The sequence below is a fragment of the Canis lupus genome, chromosome 7 (genome assembly GCF_003254725.2).
Source record: "Canis lupus dingo isolate Sandy chromosome 7, ASM325472v2, whole genome shotgun sequence".
NCBI classification, from domain to species: domain Eukaryota; kingdom Metazoa; phylum Chordata; class Mammalia; order Carnivora; family Canidae; genus Canis; species Canis lupus.
Genome location: NC_064249.1, coordinates 35,204,178 through 35,223,957, shown reverse-complemented (window position 1 = coordinate 35,223,957; position 19,780 = coordinate 35,204,178). Strand labels below are relative to the sequence as shown.

General features: G+C 34.7%; 1 protein-coding gene across 23 annotated transcripts in view; it reads right to left on the bottom strand.

Annotated features, from left to right (window-relative positions):
* CATSPERE (catsper channel auxiliary subunit epsilon) overlaps positions 1-19,780 on the bottom strand; it is a 199,335-nt gene that overhangs the window by 129,601 nt on the left and 49,954 nt on the right. For 10 of the 23 annotated variants that reach the window (XM_049112405.1, XM_049112409.1, XM_049112406.1 and 7 more), the window contains 2 exons: positions 9,537-9,614; positions 8,706-8,766 (listed from right to left, as the gene is read on the bottom strand). The exons of 1 other annotated variant lie outside the window; for it this stretch is intronic. Coding sequence is in view for 5 of the 22 variants with exons in the window: in XM_049112401.1 (XP_048968358.1) it covers positions 9,537-9,614 (78 nt within the window). In the remaining 17 variants the exon portion in view is untranslated. Of the gene's footprint in view, positions 1-8,705; positions 8,767-9,532; positions 9,615-19,780 lie in introns of all 23 variants that reach the window. 12 more of the 23 variants (XM_049112417.1, XM_049112416.1, XM_049112401.1 and 9 more) reach the window with 2 other exon arrangements.

The following is a 19,780-nucleotide window of genomic DNA, read 5'->3' as shown; positions in this document are numbered from 1 at the left end:
AAACAATACAACAAGAGAATATAATTGTAATAATTTATGTACCCAACATGGGAACATCTAATTACATAAAGCAACTATTAAAAGAAGAAATTGGCATTAATGATTGGGACTTTAACACCCCACTTACATCAATGAATAGACCATTAAATAATCAACAAGGAAACTGACTTTGAATGACACATTGAACAAGATGGACCTAACAGGTATATAGAGAACATTTCATCCTAAAACAGTAGAATATACATTCTTTTCTAGAGAACATGGAACACTCTCCAGAATGATCACATGTTAAGCCACAAAACAAGTCTGGGCAAATTAAAAAATACTGAAATCATACCATGCATTTTTTCCAGCCACAGCATTATGAAACTAGAAATCAATCACAAGAAAAAAAATCTGGAAAGAGAAGAGAAGGAATAACAACAGATACCTCAGAAATATGCCAAGAAATTAGATAACCTAGAGGGAATGGATAAATTCCTAGAAACATGTAACCTCCAAAAACTGAATCAGGAAGAAATAGAAAATTTGAACAGACTCATAACCATCAATGAGACTGAATCAATAATAATAATAATAATAATAATAATAATAATAATAACTCCCAACAAACAGAAGTTTGGGGACAGATAGCTTCACAGCTGAATTCTAGTGAACATTTAAAGAAGAGTTAGTATGTTTTCTCCTCAAACTATTCAAAAAATATAAAAGAAAGCTTCCAAATTCATTCTAAGAGGCCAGCATTACCCTGATACCCAAAGCAGATAAAGACACTACAAGAAAAGAGAATTACTGATGAATTTCTGATGAACACAGATGCAAAAAATCCTTAACTAACCAAATCCAATACATTAATAAAAAATCATTCACTCAGATCAAGTGGCATTTATTTCTGGGATATAAGGGTAGTTCCATACTCATAAATCAACCAACATGATACATCAACAAAAGAAAAGATAAAAACCAAATGATCATCTCAATAGATGCAGAAAAAAGCATTTCACAAAGTATAAGAAACATTCATGATAAAAACCCTTAACAAAGTAGTTTAAGAGGGAACATATTTCAACATAATAAAGGTCACATAAAAAAAATCAACAGCTAACATTATAAATAATGGTGTAAAACTGAAAGCGTTTCCCTTAAGACCAGTAATAAGACAAGGATGTCCTTTTCCACCATTTTAATTGAATATAATACTGGAGGTCTTAGCCACAGCAATCAGACAAGAAAAATACAAGGCACTCAAACTGATAAGGAAGAAGTAAAACTTCCACTATTTGCAGGTGACATACTATATAGAGAGAGCCCCATAAAGGGACTCCTGGGTGACTGAGTTGGTTAAGTGTCTGACTCTTGATCTTGGTTCAGGTCTCAATCTCAGGGTTGTGAGTTAAAGCCCCACATTGGGCTCCATGCTGGGTGTGGAGCCTACTTGATTAAAAAAAGAAAAGAGAAGAAAACCCTAAAGACTCCGCCAAACCTACTAGACCTAAGAAGTGAGTTCAGTAATGTTTCAGGATACAAAATTAACATACAGAAATATGTTGCTTTCCTATACACTAATAATGAAGTAGCAGAAAGAGAAATAAAGAAAACAATACCATATACAACTTCACCAAAAATAATAAAATATCTATAAATAAACTTACCCAAGGAGGGAAAAGACCTGTGCTCTGAAACTATAAAACACTGATGAAAGAAACTGAAGATGACACAAATAATTGGATATATATTCCATGCTCATGGATTGGAAGAACAAATATTGTTAAAATGTCTGTATTATTGAAAGCAATCTACAGATGTAATGAAATCCCTATCAAAATACCAACAGCATTTTTTACAGAGCTAGAATAAATAATCCTAAAATTTGTATGGACCCACAAAATACCTTATATAGCCAAAGCAATCTTGAGAAAGAATAAAGCTAGCGTTATCACAATACTAGATTTCAAGGTATATTACAAATGTAGTTATCAAAACAGTATGGTAATAGCATAAAAATAGACATAATAGTTCAATGGGATATAATAGAGAGCTCAGAAATAAACCCACAATTATATGTCAATTAATCTATAATAAAGGAGGCAAGAATACACAATGGGAAAAAGTCTCTTCAACAAATTGTGTTGGAAAACTGGACAGCTACATGCAAAAGAATAAAACTGGACCACTTTCTTACACCATACACAAGAATAAACTCAAAATGGATTAAGAACCTAAATGTGAGGGCAGCCCAGGTGGCTCAGCAGTTTAGTGCCACCTTCAGCCCAGGGCGTGATCCTGGAGGCCCAGGATCGAGTCCCACCTTAGGCGACCTGCATGGAGCCTGCTTCTCCCTCTGCCTCTCTCTCTCTCTGTGTCTCTCATGATTAAATTAATAAAAATCTTAAAAAAAAAAAAGAACCTAAATGTAAGTCCTCAAACCATAAAAATCCTAGAAGAGAACACAGGCAGCAATATCTTTGACATCAGCAATAATAACTTTTGTCTAGTATTTCTCGTAAGGCAAGGAAAAAAAAACAAAAATAAACTATTGGGACAACATTAAAATAAAAAGCTTCTACATAACAAAGAAAACAATCAACAAAACAAAAAGACAATCTTCTGAATAGAAGGCATTTGCCAATGATGTGTTTGAGAAAGGGTTAGTACCCAAAATATATAAACAATTTATAAAACTCAATACCAAAAAGCCCCAAATAGTAGTTAAAAAATAGGAAGGGGCAGCCCGGATGGCTCAGCGGTTTAGCGCCGCCTTCAGGCCCGGGCATGATCCTGGAGACCCAGGATCGAGTCCCACGTCCGGCTCCCTGCATGAAGCCTGCTTCTCCCTCTGCCTGTGTCTCTGCCTCTCTCTCTCTGTGTCTCTCATGAATAAATAAAATCTTTTAAAAAAATAGGAAGAAGATATTTCTGCAAAGAAGACATACAGATGGCCAACAGATTCTTAATATTACGAATCATCAGAGAAATGAAAATTAAAAAACCACAATGAAATATCACCTCACACCTGTTAGAATGGCTAAAATTAAAGAAACAACAAGTGTTGGTGAGGATGTGGAGAAAAAGTAACTCTGGTGCACTGTTGTTGGTAGGAATGAAAACTGGTATAGCCACTGTGGAAAATGGCATGGAGCTTTCTCAAAAAATTAAAAATGGAATTACCATATGATCCAGCAATTTCACTACTATGTATTTACCCAAAGCAAACAAAAATACTAATTTGAAAAGATACATGCACCACTATATTTATTGCAGCATTATTTACAACAGTCAAAATATGGAAGCAGCCCAAGCATCCATCAATAGATGAATGGATAAAGATGTGGAATATGTGTACAATGGAATATTACTCAGCTGTAAAAACGTTGTCATTTGTGACAACATAAATGGACCTAGAAAGTATAATGCTAAGTGAAATAAGTCAGTTAGAGAAAGACAAATGCCACATGATTTCACTCATATGTGAAATTTAAGAACACAAATGATCTAAGGAAAAAAAGACATGCAAAAAGTCAGACTCTTAACTATAGAGAGCATACTGGTGATTATGAAAGGGGAGGTGATATAGGTGATGGGGATTAAGGAGTGCACTTGTCATGATAAGCACTGAGTGATGTATAGAATTGTCGAATCACTATATTGTACAGCTGAAACTAACAGAACACTGTACATTAACTATAGTAGAATTAAAAAAGTAAATTTTTAAAAAGAATAGAAATTATAGAAAATATGTTGTCAGAGTATAATAGAATAACCTAGAAGTCAGTACAGAAAAGTAACTGAACAATCCCTGAGTACTTGGAAATTGACACACTTTTAAATAACATATTAACCAAGGAAAAGACTCAAAAGAAATTAAAGATTAAAAAAATTTTTGAACTAAATGGAAATACAACAGCAAATAGAATCCAACAATATATAAAAAGAATTATATACTATGGTCATATAGTATGGCCAACTAGGATTCAGTCTAGGTATGCATGGCTGATTCAACATTCAAAAACTCAATCAGTATAATCCACTACAACAAAGCAAAGAATAAATCATATGTGCACAAGCAAAAGAAATCAACAAAATGAAAAGGTCACCTACATAGTGGGAGAAAATAATAGCCAACAGGTACATGAAAAGATGACTCACCTTACACCTGTCAGAATGACTAAAATAAAAAAAGATAAGAATAACAAGTGTTAGGATGTGAAGAAAAAGGAACTCTTGTGCACTGTTGGTGGGACTATAAATTGGTGCAGCCACTGTGGAAAACCGTAAGAGGGTTCCTCAAAAAATTAATGATAGAAATACCATATGATGCAGTAACTCCACTACTGGGTATTTACCTAAAGAAAATAGAAACAGTATTTTAAAAAGATCCATGCACTCCTATGTTTATTGCAGCACTATTTACAATAGCCAAGATATAGAAACAACCAGTCTATCAGAGGATGAAAGGATAAAGAAGTTGTGGTATTTATATACAATGGAATATTATTTGACGATAAAAAGAAGGAAATGTCTTCATTTGCAACAACATCGATGGACCTTGAGGGCATCATGCTAAGTGAAAATAAGTCAGACAAAGACAAATACTCTATGATGTGCTTTAAAAAAAAAAGACATTAAATTCATTTATTCGTGAGAGACACACAGAGAGTGGCAGAGACATGGGCAGAGGGAGAATTAGACTCCTTGCGGGGAGCCCTATGTGGGACTTGATCCTGGGACCCCTGAGCCAAAGGCAGATGCTCAACCACTGAGCCACCTTGGCATCCCTCTATGATGTGCTTTTATGTGGAATCTAAAGAAGCTGAATTCATAGAAACAGAGTAGAATGGTGATTGCAAGGTCTGAGGGGATGAGCAAAATGGGGATGTGATGGTCAAAGGGTATAAACTTCCAGTTATAAGATGAATAAATTCCGGGAATCTAATGTATAGCATGATGAGTATAATTAATGATACAGTTGATAAGAGAGTAAATCTTAAATAATTCTACCACTGAAAAGAAATGGTAATTATGTGAGGTGATAAAGATGTTAAAAAATCCTACCATGGTGATCATTTTACAATATATAAGTGTATCAAATCAACAGTTACATCTAAACTTACATAATGTTATATATAATTTGCATCTCATTAAAGCTGAACAAAAACAGAAACCAATACTCATTACAACAGAACAAAACCTAAACCAACCCAAAATTCATCAACTGATTATTATTATATAATATCTATATTATATAGATATTATATATATCTATATAATATAGATTATAGGATTATATCTATCAATTACTTCTAAGATGGGGGCAGAAATTATGTTCATGTGAGTGGCACATATGGGGACCTTCTGTACTGTTAGTGTGGCTAATTACTATTATTCATTAAACTGTACTAAACTTTTATGCTTCTTTCTTTATAACTCACAGTTAAAATGGTAAAGAAAAAAAACCTCAAAATAAAAACCTAAATTTTTTAATGTTTCTGAACCAAATTGTACAAATAAATTATTCTGTATCTCACTTCTGAGCTGCACCCCTCTGCTGGTCCTCTTTTCCCTGGTGTGGGTTTTGGGCACAAAGATAAGGCTCACTGAGGAAGTTAATGAGAGATAGGGATGAGGTGAGGTTCAAAGATGGGATAAAATGCAGGAATGAATTAAGGATAAGGGGATATTTAGAGTTCAAAGTCAGAGATGGAGCCTCAGCAATCAGACAACAAAAAGACATTAAAGGCATTCAAATTGGCAAAGAAGAAGTCAAACTCTCCCTCTTCGCCGATGACATGATACTCTACATAGAAAACCCAAAAGCCTCCACCCCAAGATTGCTAGAACTCATACAGCAATTTGGTAGCGTGGCAGGATACAAAATCAATGCCCAGAAATCAGTGGCATTTCTATACACTAACAATGAGACTGAAGAAAGAGAAATTAAGGAGTCAATCCCACTTACAATTGCACCCAAAAGCATAAGATACCTAGGAATAAACCTAACCAAAGAGGTAAAGGATCTATACCCTGAAAACTACAGAACACTTCTGAAAGAAATTGAGGAAGACACAAAGAGATAGAAAAATATTCCATGCTCATGGATTGGCAGAATTAATATTGTCAAAATGTCAATGTTACCCAGGGCAATTTACACGTTTAATGCAATCCCTATCAAAATACCATGGACTTTCTTCAGAGAGTTAGAATAAATTATTTTAAGATTTGTGTGGAATCAGAAAAGACCCCGAATAGCCAGGGGAATTTTAAAAAAGAAAACCATATCTGGGGGCATCACAATGCCAGATTTCAGGTTGTACTACAAAGCTGTGGTCATCAAGACAGTGTGGTACTGGCACAAAAACAGACACATAGATCAATGGAACAGAATAGAGAACCCAGAAGTGGACCCTGAACTTTATGGTCAACTAATATTTGATAAAGGAGGAAAGACTATCCATTGGAAGAAAGAGTCTCTTCAATAAATGGTGCTGGGAAAATTGGACATCCACATGCAGAAGAATGAAACTAGACCATTCTCTTGCACATACACAAAGATAAACTCAAAATGGATGAAAGATCTAAATGTGAGACAAGATTCCATCAAAATCCTAGAGAAGAATACAGGCAACACCCTTTTTGAACTCAGCCCCAGTAACTTCTTGCAAGATACATCCACGAAGGCAAAAGAAACAAAAGCAAAAATGAACTATTGGGACTTCATCAAGATAAGCTTTTGCACAGCAAAGATACAGTCAACAAAACTAAAAGACAACCTACAGAATGGGAGAAGATATTTGCAAATGACATATCAGATAAGGGGCTAGTTTCCAAGATCTATAAAGAACTTATTGAACTCAACACCAAAGAAACAAACAATCCAATCATGAAATGGGCAAAAGACATGAAGAGAAATCTCACAGAGGAAGACATAGACATGGCCAACATGCACATGAGAAAATGCTCTGCATCACTTGCCATCAGGGAAATACAAATCAAAACCACAATGAGATACCACCTCACACCAGTGAGAATGGGGAAAATTAACAAGGCAGGAAACCACAAATGTTGGAGAGGATGCGGAGAAAAGGGAACCCTCTTGCACTGTTGGTGGGAATGTGAACTGGTGCAGCCACTCTGGAAAACTGTGTGGAGGTTCCTCAAAGAGTTAAAAATAGACCTGCCCTACGACCCAGCAATTGCACTGCTGGGGATTTACCCCAAAGATTCAGATGCAATGAAACGCCAGGACACCTGCACCCCGATGTTTCTAGCAGCAATGGCCACAATAGCCAAGCTGTGGAAGGAGCCTCGGTGTCCACCGAAAGATGAATGGATAAAGAACATGTGGTCTATGTATACAATGGAATATTACTCGGCTATTAGAAATGACAAATACCCACCATTTGCTTCAACGTGGATGGAACTGGAGGGTATTATGCTGAGTGAAGTAAGTCAGTCGGAGAAGGACAAACATTATATGTTCTCATTCATTTGGGGAATATAAATAATAGTGAAAGGGAATATAAGGGAAGGGAGAAGAAATGTGTGGGAAATATCAGAAAGGGAGACAGTGCGTAAAGACTGCTAACTCTGGGAAACGAACTAGGGGTGGTAGAAGGGGAGGAGGGCGGGGGGTCGGAGTGAATGGGTGACGGGCACTGGGGGTTATTCTGTATGTTGGTAAATTGAACACCAATAAAAAATAAATTAAAAAAATAAAAAAAATAAAAATAAAAAAAAAAAAAAAAAAAAAAACCTTTGTAATTTTCTAAGTGAGGAGAGCAACATAGGTGTTTTATGCTAATAAAAAAAAAAGTCAGAGATGGTTCGGGAAGAGAATGAAGAGTGAAGTGTGGAATTATGATTTGAGTATCTGTCAGTCATGTTACATACTGGGTGATAAAACCCCAAACAGACAATTTAAATTTTGCCAGAGCTGTTTTGTTGATGATTATGAAAACTGTAGCATTAAAATAATGCCCTTAAACTACTCATATGAAGAAATCTTGATATGGTTAAGGCAAGCATCTTCGAGGCAGTGATACCTGACTTGAGATGGAAAACATGAGAAGATGAAGGGAATGATCAATTTACCAAAGAAGGAACAGCATAAGCAAAGACTGAGAGACATGGAACAGCAGGTATGTGCAAGAAAACAGCAGAGTACTGATGCTGAGGACAGGACATGTGGACAACTGAGGCCAGGGACGAGTAGCAGAAGCAGAATATGCAGAGCTTTGTGTACCATGTTAAGTGTCTTAAGAATCCAGACTGCTGTTGGTAACTGAAAGCTATAGAAAGGTTTTATGGAAATGACATGGTCATGAGTGCACATGAAATAAACAGCAAAGTACTAGGTATGCATGAAAAAAATAATGTTAAAATGTATTTATTTTTATTTAGAAAGATTAGAAATTAAGTTAACAGTAATGCTTAAAGGATTTAATTACAATTAATTGTATTCCCTCTAAAAGCCACTTGCCAAATAAAACAATTAATTGATAGGTTGTCTTTCTGATTTATTAGTCTATCTCTTGTGAATTTGATTATCAAGAGGCATGTACATGCTATTCAAAAATCAGAAACTCATTAAGTAGTCTCATATGACAACAGCCCATTTTATGTTTCTCTTCAATACATTTTAATTGTAACAGAAGACAGAACTTAAATCTTAAGAGTTAAATTTATAACAAATAAGATAAAGGACTTACAGATCTTCCTTGAATTAGGATGGGGTATGTCCTGGTAAATCCATCATAAATGGAAAAAAACCTAAGTGGAAAATGTAACCAATGCATCTAACCTATCGAATATCACTTAAATGTGCTCAAAACACAGTGTTTTGCAGTAAAAATCATCTAACGCAAGGTCTGTTTTATGATAAAGTCTTAAATATCTCATGTAAATCATTGAATACAGTACTGAAAGTGAAAACAATGGTTGTATGGGTGCAAAATAATTTAAATGTACTGTTTGCTGTTGTGATCACGGCCGCCACCCAGCGTCATGCTATGGTATCACACCACGTATTGCTAGCCAGCCGGATTGGGAAAAGGTCCCAGTTCAGAGCAGTGTCTCTATCCAATGCATATCATTTTTGCACTATGGTAAAATAAAAAAGCTGTAAGTCAAACCATCATAAGTTGAAAACCACATGTATTTATCTGCTGTGCTGCACCTTTACGAAATTCGCTAGTCTCCAAGTGGTAAAGAATTCAGTAAGGGACTAGACAGATTTTTGAAGGACAATTTCAAGATAGATGCTCAAGGAACACCTTTGAGGCATTTTGAAGGCTAGCATCTACATGATTAATGCAGTTCATAAAAAGTACGGACAATGTTCAATAGAATTCAATAGAAAGATATTTATAATTATGGAGATTAAGCCCTAGCTCAAAATCACTACAATGGCTAAAGATAATGGATAATTAAGGTGTATTTAGTTAGCTCTGGAATACTTAAAATAGGTTATTCAAACCCCTTAAAAAGGAAATATAGCATATTATTTTATTTGTGATTATAAGAACAATGTTTCCACCTACTAGTGAAGGTTCATTTGCATTCCATAGCAACTCATTGGTGTCTGCATTTTCTGGATCATATATCCATAGAACAATAACCTACAAAATAACAAGGGTTGCATTTCTTTACAATTTGGAAAATTAGTTTGTGGCAAAACATAACCATAAAAATATTTTTATTTATTTAAAAAGTTTTGATTATCCCATTAAAAAAAATCAAAAGTGATATGTGCTGCTTTTAACAAGTAAACAAATCAAAGACCTATGAAAGAAGAGTTAATATCCTTCTACACTCCTGAAGTAACCAATGTTAAGACTCTGAATCCACATCTCTTTCTCTATAATCATAATTAGACACACATAGCAACCGCTCACCTACACACTTTTCACAAAAAAAGGAATCACATGATGCATGTTATTTCTAACATGCTTTTGTCACTTATATGCCATGGTCATTTCAATATATGTAGATCTGTTTTCTTTAGTATTTTTCTTGAATATACAATTTATTCAAATAGTTAAAAAAACAAATTATATTAAACCTAAAGTGAAAATTGTCTCTCCCACCCTGTACTCCATCACCTAATCCCCACAAGCCCATCACATCCCACAAGAATCTACTATTAGTAAGTTTTGTTTATATTTCTGTAAAATTTTTGTGCATAACTAAGACATTTTTTCTTTTTATATAAACGTAAGTATGCTAAACACATTTTTTCAAACATGATATTCTTCACTTAAAGTGAAGATCTTAGAGATCTTTACATATTCTCATTAACTTTTCCACTGCATATTGTTCCAAATTATGGAAATTATAACTAATAACTAGTAACTTACTAATAAACATTTGTTCTCAATCCTTTGCCATTATAATCAATGCTGTAATGAGCAATTTTGTGTATGTATATACTATTTTGTACTTTGGAATATATAGCATATACATTTGTAATTTTCATAAATACTGCTAAATTGTTTCCACGAATAAACTGTCACACCAGCAATGTATGAGATTTCTTTCTTCTTCACAGCCTTCCCAACATCATGTGTTGTCACATTTATAATATTCCAGTCTGATGGGTGAAAAATGGCACTTTTGATGCACTTTTAACCTGCATCTCTTTCATTATAAAAAAGTTTGAGCATATTTCCAAATGTTCAAGTTCCACTTATATTTCCTGTCTTATGAAATATTTGTTTATTTCTCTTGCTTATTTTCCACTTTTCTAAATTGTATAGTCTTTATTACTTTGTGGAAGTTCTTTATGTTAAGAACTTCTACATGTATATGTTTTATATCTTGATCTATGTTTCGGTTATGTGGATATATATACACGTATATGAAGATTTTATTCCTTTTATAATTACATGACATTCCTACTTATCCTAGTTCATCTCTTTGCCTTAATTCTATATTGTCCCTATATATTGCTGTCCTGCATCCCTTCTTCCTTTCCTTCCTTCCCTTTTACAGCATGGCTTTATTTCTCCTTTTATTCCCTTCACTTATGAAGCCTCTATCTATATAACTTTATTTAAATACCTAATATGTATCCTTCCCTATTTTTCTCCACACTATGTGTTTGCAGACAAGTACATAAGTACATATTTACATGTATTTTTAAAAGCCTTTTTAAGAATTTTAAAAACAAAACTGGATCATATTATACACACTTCCCACATTTTTTAATGCAAGTATAATACATCATTGAAATTCTCCAGTGCCAACCCTTATAAGGCCTAAATAATATTCTACAGTTGTACAATATAGTAATTCAATAGTTCCATACATCACCCAGTGTCCCTCATTCAACAAAATTTGAGAATGGCTCTTGCTACAGGTTCTGTGTCTTTCTTATTAAATTTATTTGTAACTATTTTATAGTCTTCATTGCTATTATAAATTTGTAATACTGTGCTTTTTTCTAGTCTTATTATTTACACTATTATGTTCAAGACAATTTTAAATAATAATGATGATACCGAGTACATTAGTCCAGTTCCTGATTTTAGTTGAGTCAGATGTATTTGTTAATTTATAAGTCATTTTGTTATTTGAAATATTAATGTCTTTATTAGAGTCAAGTGGTTCCCTTCTAAACTTATTTTGCTTGATGTTTTCATTAGAAATGGTTATTCAGTTTTTAAATTTACTACGTGATAATTTATTTTCTTCTTTATTGTGTTGATGGAATGAATATTGTTGTCAGCTTTTTTGCTATTGAATTAATGTTGCATTCTGGAAGATGCTGGCCCTTTTAAATGTATTCTTTTAGTATATTGCTGAACTCCACTTGTTAATATTTGTGTGGAATTTTTGCACCTATGTATACAAGGATATTAGTCTATGCTTTCTTCCCTCTCTCCTTTCCTAACTTTCTCTTTGTCTGCTTTTGGTTTTAAAGTAGTGTTGGAGGGACACCTGGGTGCCTCAGCGGTTTGGCACCTGCCTTTGGCTCAGGGCATGATACTGGGGACCTGGGGTCGAGTCCCGCATCGGGCTCCCTGCGTGGAGCCTGCTTCTCTCTCTGTCTGTGTCTCTGCCTTTCTCTCTGTGTCTCTCATGAATAAATAAAACCCTTTAAATTAATTAAGTAAGTAAGTAAGTAAGTAAGTATTGTTGGATTCAGTAAACAAATTGAGGCAACTTTCTATCTTCTTTATGACCAGGTGCTATATTGTTAAGCACAGATGATATCATTGTTTTCCTCTTTGTAGATTTTTCTGTTATCATGAAATAATTTCCCTTTTTATGCCTCTTAATGTTTTGGGGGTTTACATATTTTTTATTTGACATTCATATCATCACCAGTTTCCTTTTGATATTAACCTGTTTGCATTCTTTTCCTTTCAAAGTTTGTGTTACTCTTTGTTTTAACTAGGTAGCTTTTATTAAAATCAGATTAATGGAGTTTTGGTCATTTAATGGGTGAATTTAATCCAATCACAAATTTGATTACTAATTTAACTTAAATGATTTTGAAAATCTTATTTTGTGTCTCTATATTTTATGTTTTAATTTCTCTTTATTTCATGTTTCATTATTTCCTATTAAACTGTTAGCATTTAAAAATTTCTTCTTCTAGAACTCTTCTTCTTAGAAATTACATATTTGTTTCTATGACTTTAATGGACAGTCTTACATTTTTACATGCATATTTAATGTAGGCCAAAGTTAATCCAGTATCCTTATCCTGAATACTTATAAGGACCTTAAACAATTTCAAACCCAAATCCCCCTTCATTTTCCACTCTTTTGTTGGCTAGCTTTTTGTTTTAAAAAATCATTATTGAAAAATTTTGATTGTCAATGCTTAAATTTATTAGCATATTATACATTGGCTCACCATCATTTACTACATCCTGTACTTTAGTTTTTCAATCTGAGTACTCATGTCTTCAATTGTGAAGAATTCTCCATAATCATCTCTTTTGGTATTATGTCCAATTCATTTTATTCCCATTTTGGAACTCCTATTATATGGATGATAAATTGTCTCAGTCTATCTGTTATGTCTCTTAACTCTTTAGATATTTTTCACCTCTTCACTTTTATGCACTGTATTCTGCAAGATTCCTATTCCAAATCACTAATTCTCCAATTTTCTCAACTGTATCAGCATATAGCTGAAACTGTTATTGAATTTTTATTTTCAGATGCCTATTTTTTCAAGAAATTTTAGTGAGAGGTTTTTCAATTTCTGAATGTTGTGTAATTGTTTTTTACTTCAATTCCTTCTTTTATCTCTTTGAATACTTTAAACATGGATTAAATAGCCTTTCAGATGGTTCTCATTTTTAGCTTTCAAAAGTATGAACTTTCCTCATTGTATGTGTCTATTCCAGAGTGGCTTTTGTGGTTTATACCTTTTACTTTGAGGTTATTTTTTACTTTGAGGGTTTCTTTTCTATGAAAATCTTCTATACTCCTGGTTATCTTCTATACTATTCTATACTCTTGGAAATGGATTTTGCAGTCACCTCTGACAGGGCCTTATGTGATTCATTGCTTGCATTTTTGTGTTTATTACTTGGCATTAGGTTCTTCAACCTCTTGGGCTACTAAACTTGGACATCTACCTGACACTTCATGTAGCTTACTCCTTGTCCACTTATAGCCCCAAAGGATGTATCATTTCTTTGGAATTACTGTAAGCCAGTGATGAAACTTTACTATTTCCCACTTTACAGACATTTTATAAATCCTAGTATCATATTAGGGGATTAGTTTCAATGCCTCCTTTTTTTTTTAAGATTTTATTTATTTATTCATGAGATACACAGAGAGAGGCAGAGACACAGGCAGAGGGAGAAGCAAACTCCTCACAGGAAGCCCCATGTGGGACTCTCTCCCCAGACTCTGGGATCACGCCCAAGCTGGAATACAGATGCTCAAATAATGAGTCACCCAGGCATCCCTCAACTCCTCCTTCTCTCATAGGTTGTTGGTCTTCATTTTCTATCCCATGCATACAACAAAACATCATCCCCATTTAGTAGGGCTTATATTCTAATACTCCTAGTTCCAAATTCAACATTATAACTCTGGCCTTAAATTCTTTATTTCTGACACACATGTACCTTTGTTAATATAAAAGTGTATGCTAGCATTCTCCACACATTTCTAAAAGCATTTCTATATTTCAAGTGACGTGGAAGTTATTCTATATTATTTAGGTCTGTAATATGTATTCAACTTCTAGAATTTTTCCTCTATTTTCTTTTTTTTTTTTTTTTTTTTTTTAATTTTTATTTATTTATGATAGTTACAGAGAGAGAGAGAGAGAGGCAGAGACACAGGCAGAGGGAGAAGCAGGCTCCATGCACCGGGAGCCTGACGTGGGATTCGATCCCGGGTCTCCAGGATCGCGCCCTGGGCCAAAGGCAGGCGCTAAACCACTGCGCCACCCAGGGATCCCTTTCCTCTATTTTCTATGTTAAGATTATCCATTGATAAACACTCTCTTGTTTTTTTTCATTGTTATAGTTATACCTTTAATAAATTCTATAACATCTATTTGATTTAGGATAAGGGTACACATGGACACATGGGCTCATTCAACTATTTTGATCTACTATAGGAGGTTGTTTGTTTATCTTTCACATGCTAGGAAAAAGTACTATCTAAATTATGTTACTTTAAAAATTATGTACATTTGTGCATGTTGTGGGTCTTTGTTGGCCCACAGACTTTTTTGCTGAGGCACTTGCTGGGGAGCTGGGCAGAGGGGAGCGGACAGCAACTCCCTGGGATGGGAACAACAGCAAGAGCTGGGGGAACCAATATCCTCTATCATGCTTCCATAGCAGGGCCTACACTTCAAACCTTGATGCTTCAGCTGAATGGCTCCAAGGCTATAACTCAGACAATAGTTTTGCCAGCCTCCAGTTCATCACTCTCAGTAACCACATACTGGAGTGCAAGGAAATAAAAAAACAGAAAGCCAGAGAAAAGGTGCTGTTTTCACTTCTCCCTTGTGAATTACTTTCCAGTTCAGGCTGAGCAGGAACAATCGGGAAATGAGCAAAAGCCTTGTCCTTAGCTTCTCTTTTGGGAATTCCTTTCTCATTCAGGCTCTTGGTCGAGTCCTCTTCAACATTTCCCTGGGTGTAGGAGTCATGGGATGATCCAGAATTTGAAGAGAAATTCATAGATTACTGGCTTATTATATAAACATGTAACTCAGGAACAGCCAGATGGAAATGATGCAGAAGGCAAGGTATGGGGAAAGCATGAGGAGCTTCCATGCCCTCTCTTGGTGCTCACTTTCCCCAAATTGCCATGGTTCATCAACTGTGGAAGCTATCTGAACTCTTTCCTCTTGGGATTTTATGGAGGCTTCAGTATACTAGGAGGTTTATTAATTATAATACCTATTATTATTAATTTACTACCTTTATAGTAAAGCATTCCTTTGTTTTTTTTTTTTTTTAAGGATTTTATTTATTCATGAGAGACACAGAGAGAAAGGCAGAGGCACAGGCAGAGGGAGAAGCAGGCTCCATGCAGGGAGCCCAACGTGGGACTCGATCCCGGGTCTCCAGGATCACGCCCTGGGCCGAAGGCAGGCGCTAAACCACTGAGCCACCCGGGCTGCCCTAAAGCATTCTTTTGAAAAAACTAAACTATCTATAGGGCTTTAATTTCCAAATATTATCACCTTATTTCAATGTTTTAAGTTTTCAATGTATCTACCATACTTGTAATCATCCTTTAATCCAGATGTTAAAAACTTTTTTTTGGCTTTTTAAGTTTTCATTTTATTATTATTTTTAAGTTTTTAATTTAAATTCCAGTTAGTTAACATACAATGTAATATTAGTTTCAGGTATTCAATATAGTGATTCAACAGTTCCACACATCCCCAGTGTTTATCACAAGTGTGTTCCTTAATCCCCCCTAATTAACCCATTTCCCCACCCACTTCCTGTTTGGTAACCATCAGTTTATTCTCTGTAATTAAGAGTCTATTTCTTAACTTCTTCCCTTGCTCTCTTTTTTCCCCTTTGCTCATTTGTTTCTTAAATTCCACATGTGCAAAATCATATTTGTCTTTCTCTGACTTTTTCTGTTTAGCATTATACTCTCTAGTTCCAGAAATGTCATTGCAAATGGCAAGATTTCATTCTTCTTTTATGGCTAAATTATCTATATCTATATCTATATCTATCTATCTATCTATCTATCTATCTATCTATCTATCTCCTCTTCTTTATCCACTCATCAATTGATGGACACTTGGGCTACTTCCATATCTTGGCTATTGTAAAAAATGCTGCTATAAACATAAGGGTGCATATATCTCTTTGAATTAATATTTGTATTCTTTGGGTAAATACTCAGCAATGTGATTGCTAGGACATAGGAGAATTCTATTTTTAACTTTTTGAGGAAACTTTATACTATTTTCCACAGTGGCTGCACCAGTTTGCATTCCCACCAATAGTGCTTGAGTGTTCCTTTTTCTCCACATCCACACCAACATCTGTAGTTTATGTGTGGTTTTCATCCATTCTTACAGATATACAATGATATCCCATTGTAGTTTTGATTTCCATTTCTGTGATGGTAACTGATGAACATCTCTTCATGTATCTGTTGGCCATCTGTATGTCTTTGGAAAAATGCCTGTTCATAACTTCTGCCCATTTTTAATAGGATTATCTGTTTCTCTGGTGTTGAGTTTTAGAAGTTCTTTATATACTTTGGATACTAACCGTTTATCAGATATATCATTTGCAGATATCTTCTCCCATTCTGTATGTTACTTTTTAGTTTTGTTGTTTACTTTGCTATGCAGAAGCTTTTTATTTTGATGTAGTCCCAATAGTTTATTTTTAGTTTGTTTCTGTTGTGTCAAGAAATATGTCTAGAAAAGTTGCTACAGCCGATGTCAAGGAAGTTACCGCCTGTGTTCTCTTCTAGGATTTTGATGGTTTCAGATCTCACATTTAAGTCTTTAATCCATTTTAAGTTTATTTTGGTGTATGGTGCAAGAAAGTGGTCCAGTTGCATTCTTTTGCATGTCGCTGACCAGTTTCCCCAGAACCATTTGTTGAAGAGACTGTCTTTTTCTCATTGGATTTTTTTTCTTGTTTTGTTGAATATTAATTAAACATATAAATGTGAGTTTACTTCTGGGCTTTCTATTCTATTCAATTGATCTATGTGTCTATTTCTGTGTCAATACCATATTGTTCTGATTACTACAGCTTTGTAATATAACGTGAAGTCCTGAATTATGATGCTACAAGCTTTTTTCCTTTTTAAGATTTTATTTATGTATTTATGTATTTATTTATTTATGAGAGACTCAGAGAGAGAGGCAGAGACATAGGCAGAAGGAGAAGCAGGCTCTGTATAAGGATCCCAATGTGGGACTCGATCTTGGATCCTGGAATCACACCGTTAGCCCAAGACAGAAGCTCAATTGCTGAGCCACCCAGGCATCCCTGCTTTTCTTTTTCAATTGCCTTGGGTATTCAGAGCCTTTTGTGGTTCCAAGCAAATTTTAGGATTCTTTATTCTAGTGCTGTGAAAAATGCTGTTGGTATTTTGATAGGTACTGCATTAAATCTGCAGATTGCTTTGGGTAGTATAGACATTTTAACAATATTGTTCTTCCAATCCATTAGTATGGATTATCTTTCCTTTTTTTTTTTAATTTTTATTTATTTATGATAGTCACAGAGAGAGAGAGAGGCAGAGACACAGGCAGAGGGAGAAGCAGGCTCCATGCACCGGGAGCCCGATGTGGGATTCGATCCCAGGTCTCCAGGATCGCGCCCTGGGCCAAAGGCAGGCGCCAAACCGCTGTGCCACCCAGGGATCCCTATCTTTCCTTTTTTTGTGTGTCATCTTCAATTTCTTTCATCAGTGTTTTATAGTTTTTAGAGTACAGGTCTTTCACCTCTTAGGTTACATTTATTCCAAGTTATCTATTACTTTTGGTGCAACTGTAAATGGGATTTTTAAAAAATTTCTTTCTACTGCTTCTTTATTATTGTATTAAAATGCAACAGATATCTATACATTGATTTTGTATCCTGTGACTTTACTGAATTCATTTATCATTTCTAGCAGTCTTTTGATGGAGTCCTTTAGGTTTTCTATATATAGTACCATGTCATTTACAAATAATGCAAGTTTTACTTCTTTACTGATTTAGATGCCTTTTATTTCTTTTTGTTGTCTGATTGCTGTAGCTAGGATTTCTAATACTATGTTGTAGAAAAGTGGTGAGAAAGGACATCCTTGTCTTTTCCTGTCCCCACCACAGGGGGAACCACCCCCACAAGGGGGGAAAGCTCTCATTATTTCTCCATTAAGTATTATATTAGCTGTGGGTTTTTCATAAATCGCCTTTGTTGTGTTGAGATACGTTCCTTCTAAATCTACTTTGTTGAGGGTTTTTATCATGAATGGATGTTGTACTTTGTGAAATGCTTTTTCTGCATCTATTGAAATGATCACTTTGTTTTTATCCTTTCTCTTGTTGATGTGATGTATCACATTGATTCATTTGGACATATTGAGCCACACCTGTAACCCAGGAATAAATCCCACTGGATTGTGGTAAAGATTTTTTTAATGTAATGTTGAGTTTGTTTTGCTAGCACTTTGTTGTAGATTTTTTCATGGAGTTTCTTCTTCTTCTTCTTCTTCTTCTTCTTCTTCTTCTTCTTCTTCTTCTTCTTCTTCTTGGTGGTGTCTTTATCTGGTTTTGGTATCAGGGTAATGCTGGTCTCATACAATAAATTTGGAAGTTTTCCCTTCTTTTCTATTTTTTGGAATAGTGTGAGAAGAGTGGGCATTAACTCTTCTTTAAATGTTTGTAAATTAGAATTCATTTGTGAAGCCATCTGGTACTGGACTTTTGTGTTTGGGGAGTTTTTTGGTTACTGATTCAATTTCTTTCCTAGTTATTGCTCTGTTCAAATCTTCTATTTCTTCCTGCTACAGTTTTTGTAGTTTCTATGTTTATAGGAATTTATCCATTTTTTTTCTAGGTTGTCCAGTCTGTTGGCATACAGTTTTTCAGAAAATTCTCTTATAATTGTTTGATTTCTGTGGTATTGGGTGTTATTTCCTTTCTCGTTTGTGATGTTATTTATTTGAGTCCTTTCTCTTTTTTTCTTGGTAAGTCTGGCTAGAGGTTTATCAATTTTATTAATTTTTTTTTCAAAGAACCAGTTCTTGGTTTCATTCATATATTCTATTTCTTTTTTAGTTCTATGTGCTCTAATCTTTATTATTTCCTTCTTTCCCTTGGCTTTGGGTTTTGTTTGTTCTTTTTCTAATTCCTTTAGATACAAAGTTAGTTTATTTGAGATTTATCTTGTTTCATTAGGTAGGACTGTATTGCTATAATCTTCCCTCTTAAAACCACTTTTGCTATATCTCAGAGGCTTTGGGCCATTGTGTTTTCATTTTCATTTCCATGTATTTTTTTAAAGATTTTATTCCATGTATTTTTTTAAAGATTTTATTTGACAGAGAGAGAGAGTGCAAGAGAGCACAAATGGGGAGCAGCAGAGGGAGAGGGAGAAGCAGGCTCCCCACTGAGCAGGGAGCCTGACTTGAGGCTTGATCCTAAGATCTTGGGATCATGACCTGAGCCAAAGGCAACTTTGATTTCCTGGTTGATCCATTCCTTGTTTGGCAGCATGTTTAGTAGCATGTTATTTAACCTTGTTCCAGATTTTTCCTTCTGTGTGACTTCTAGTTTCAGTGCTGTGGTCAGAAAAGATGCATGGTATGGTTTCAA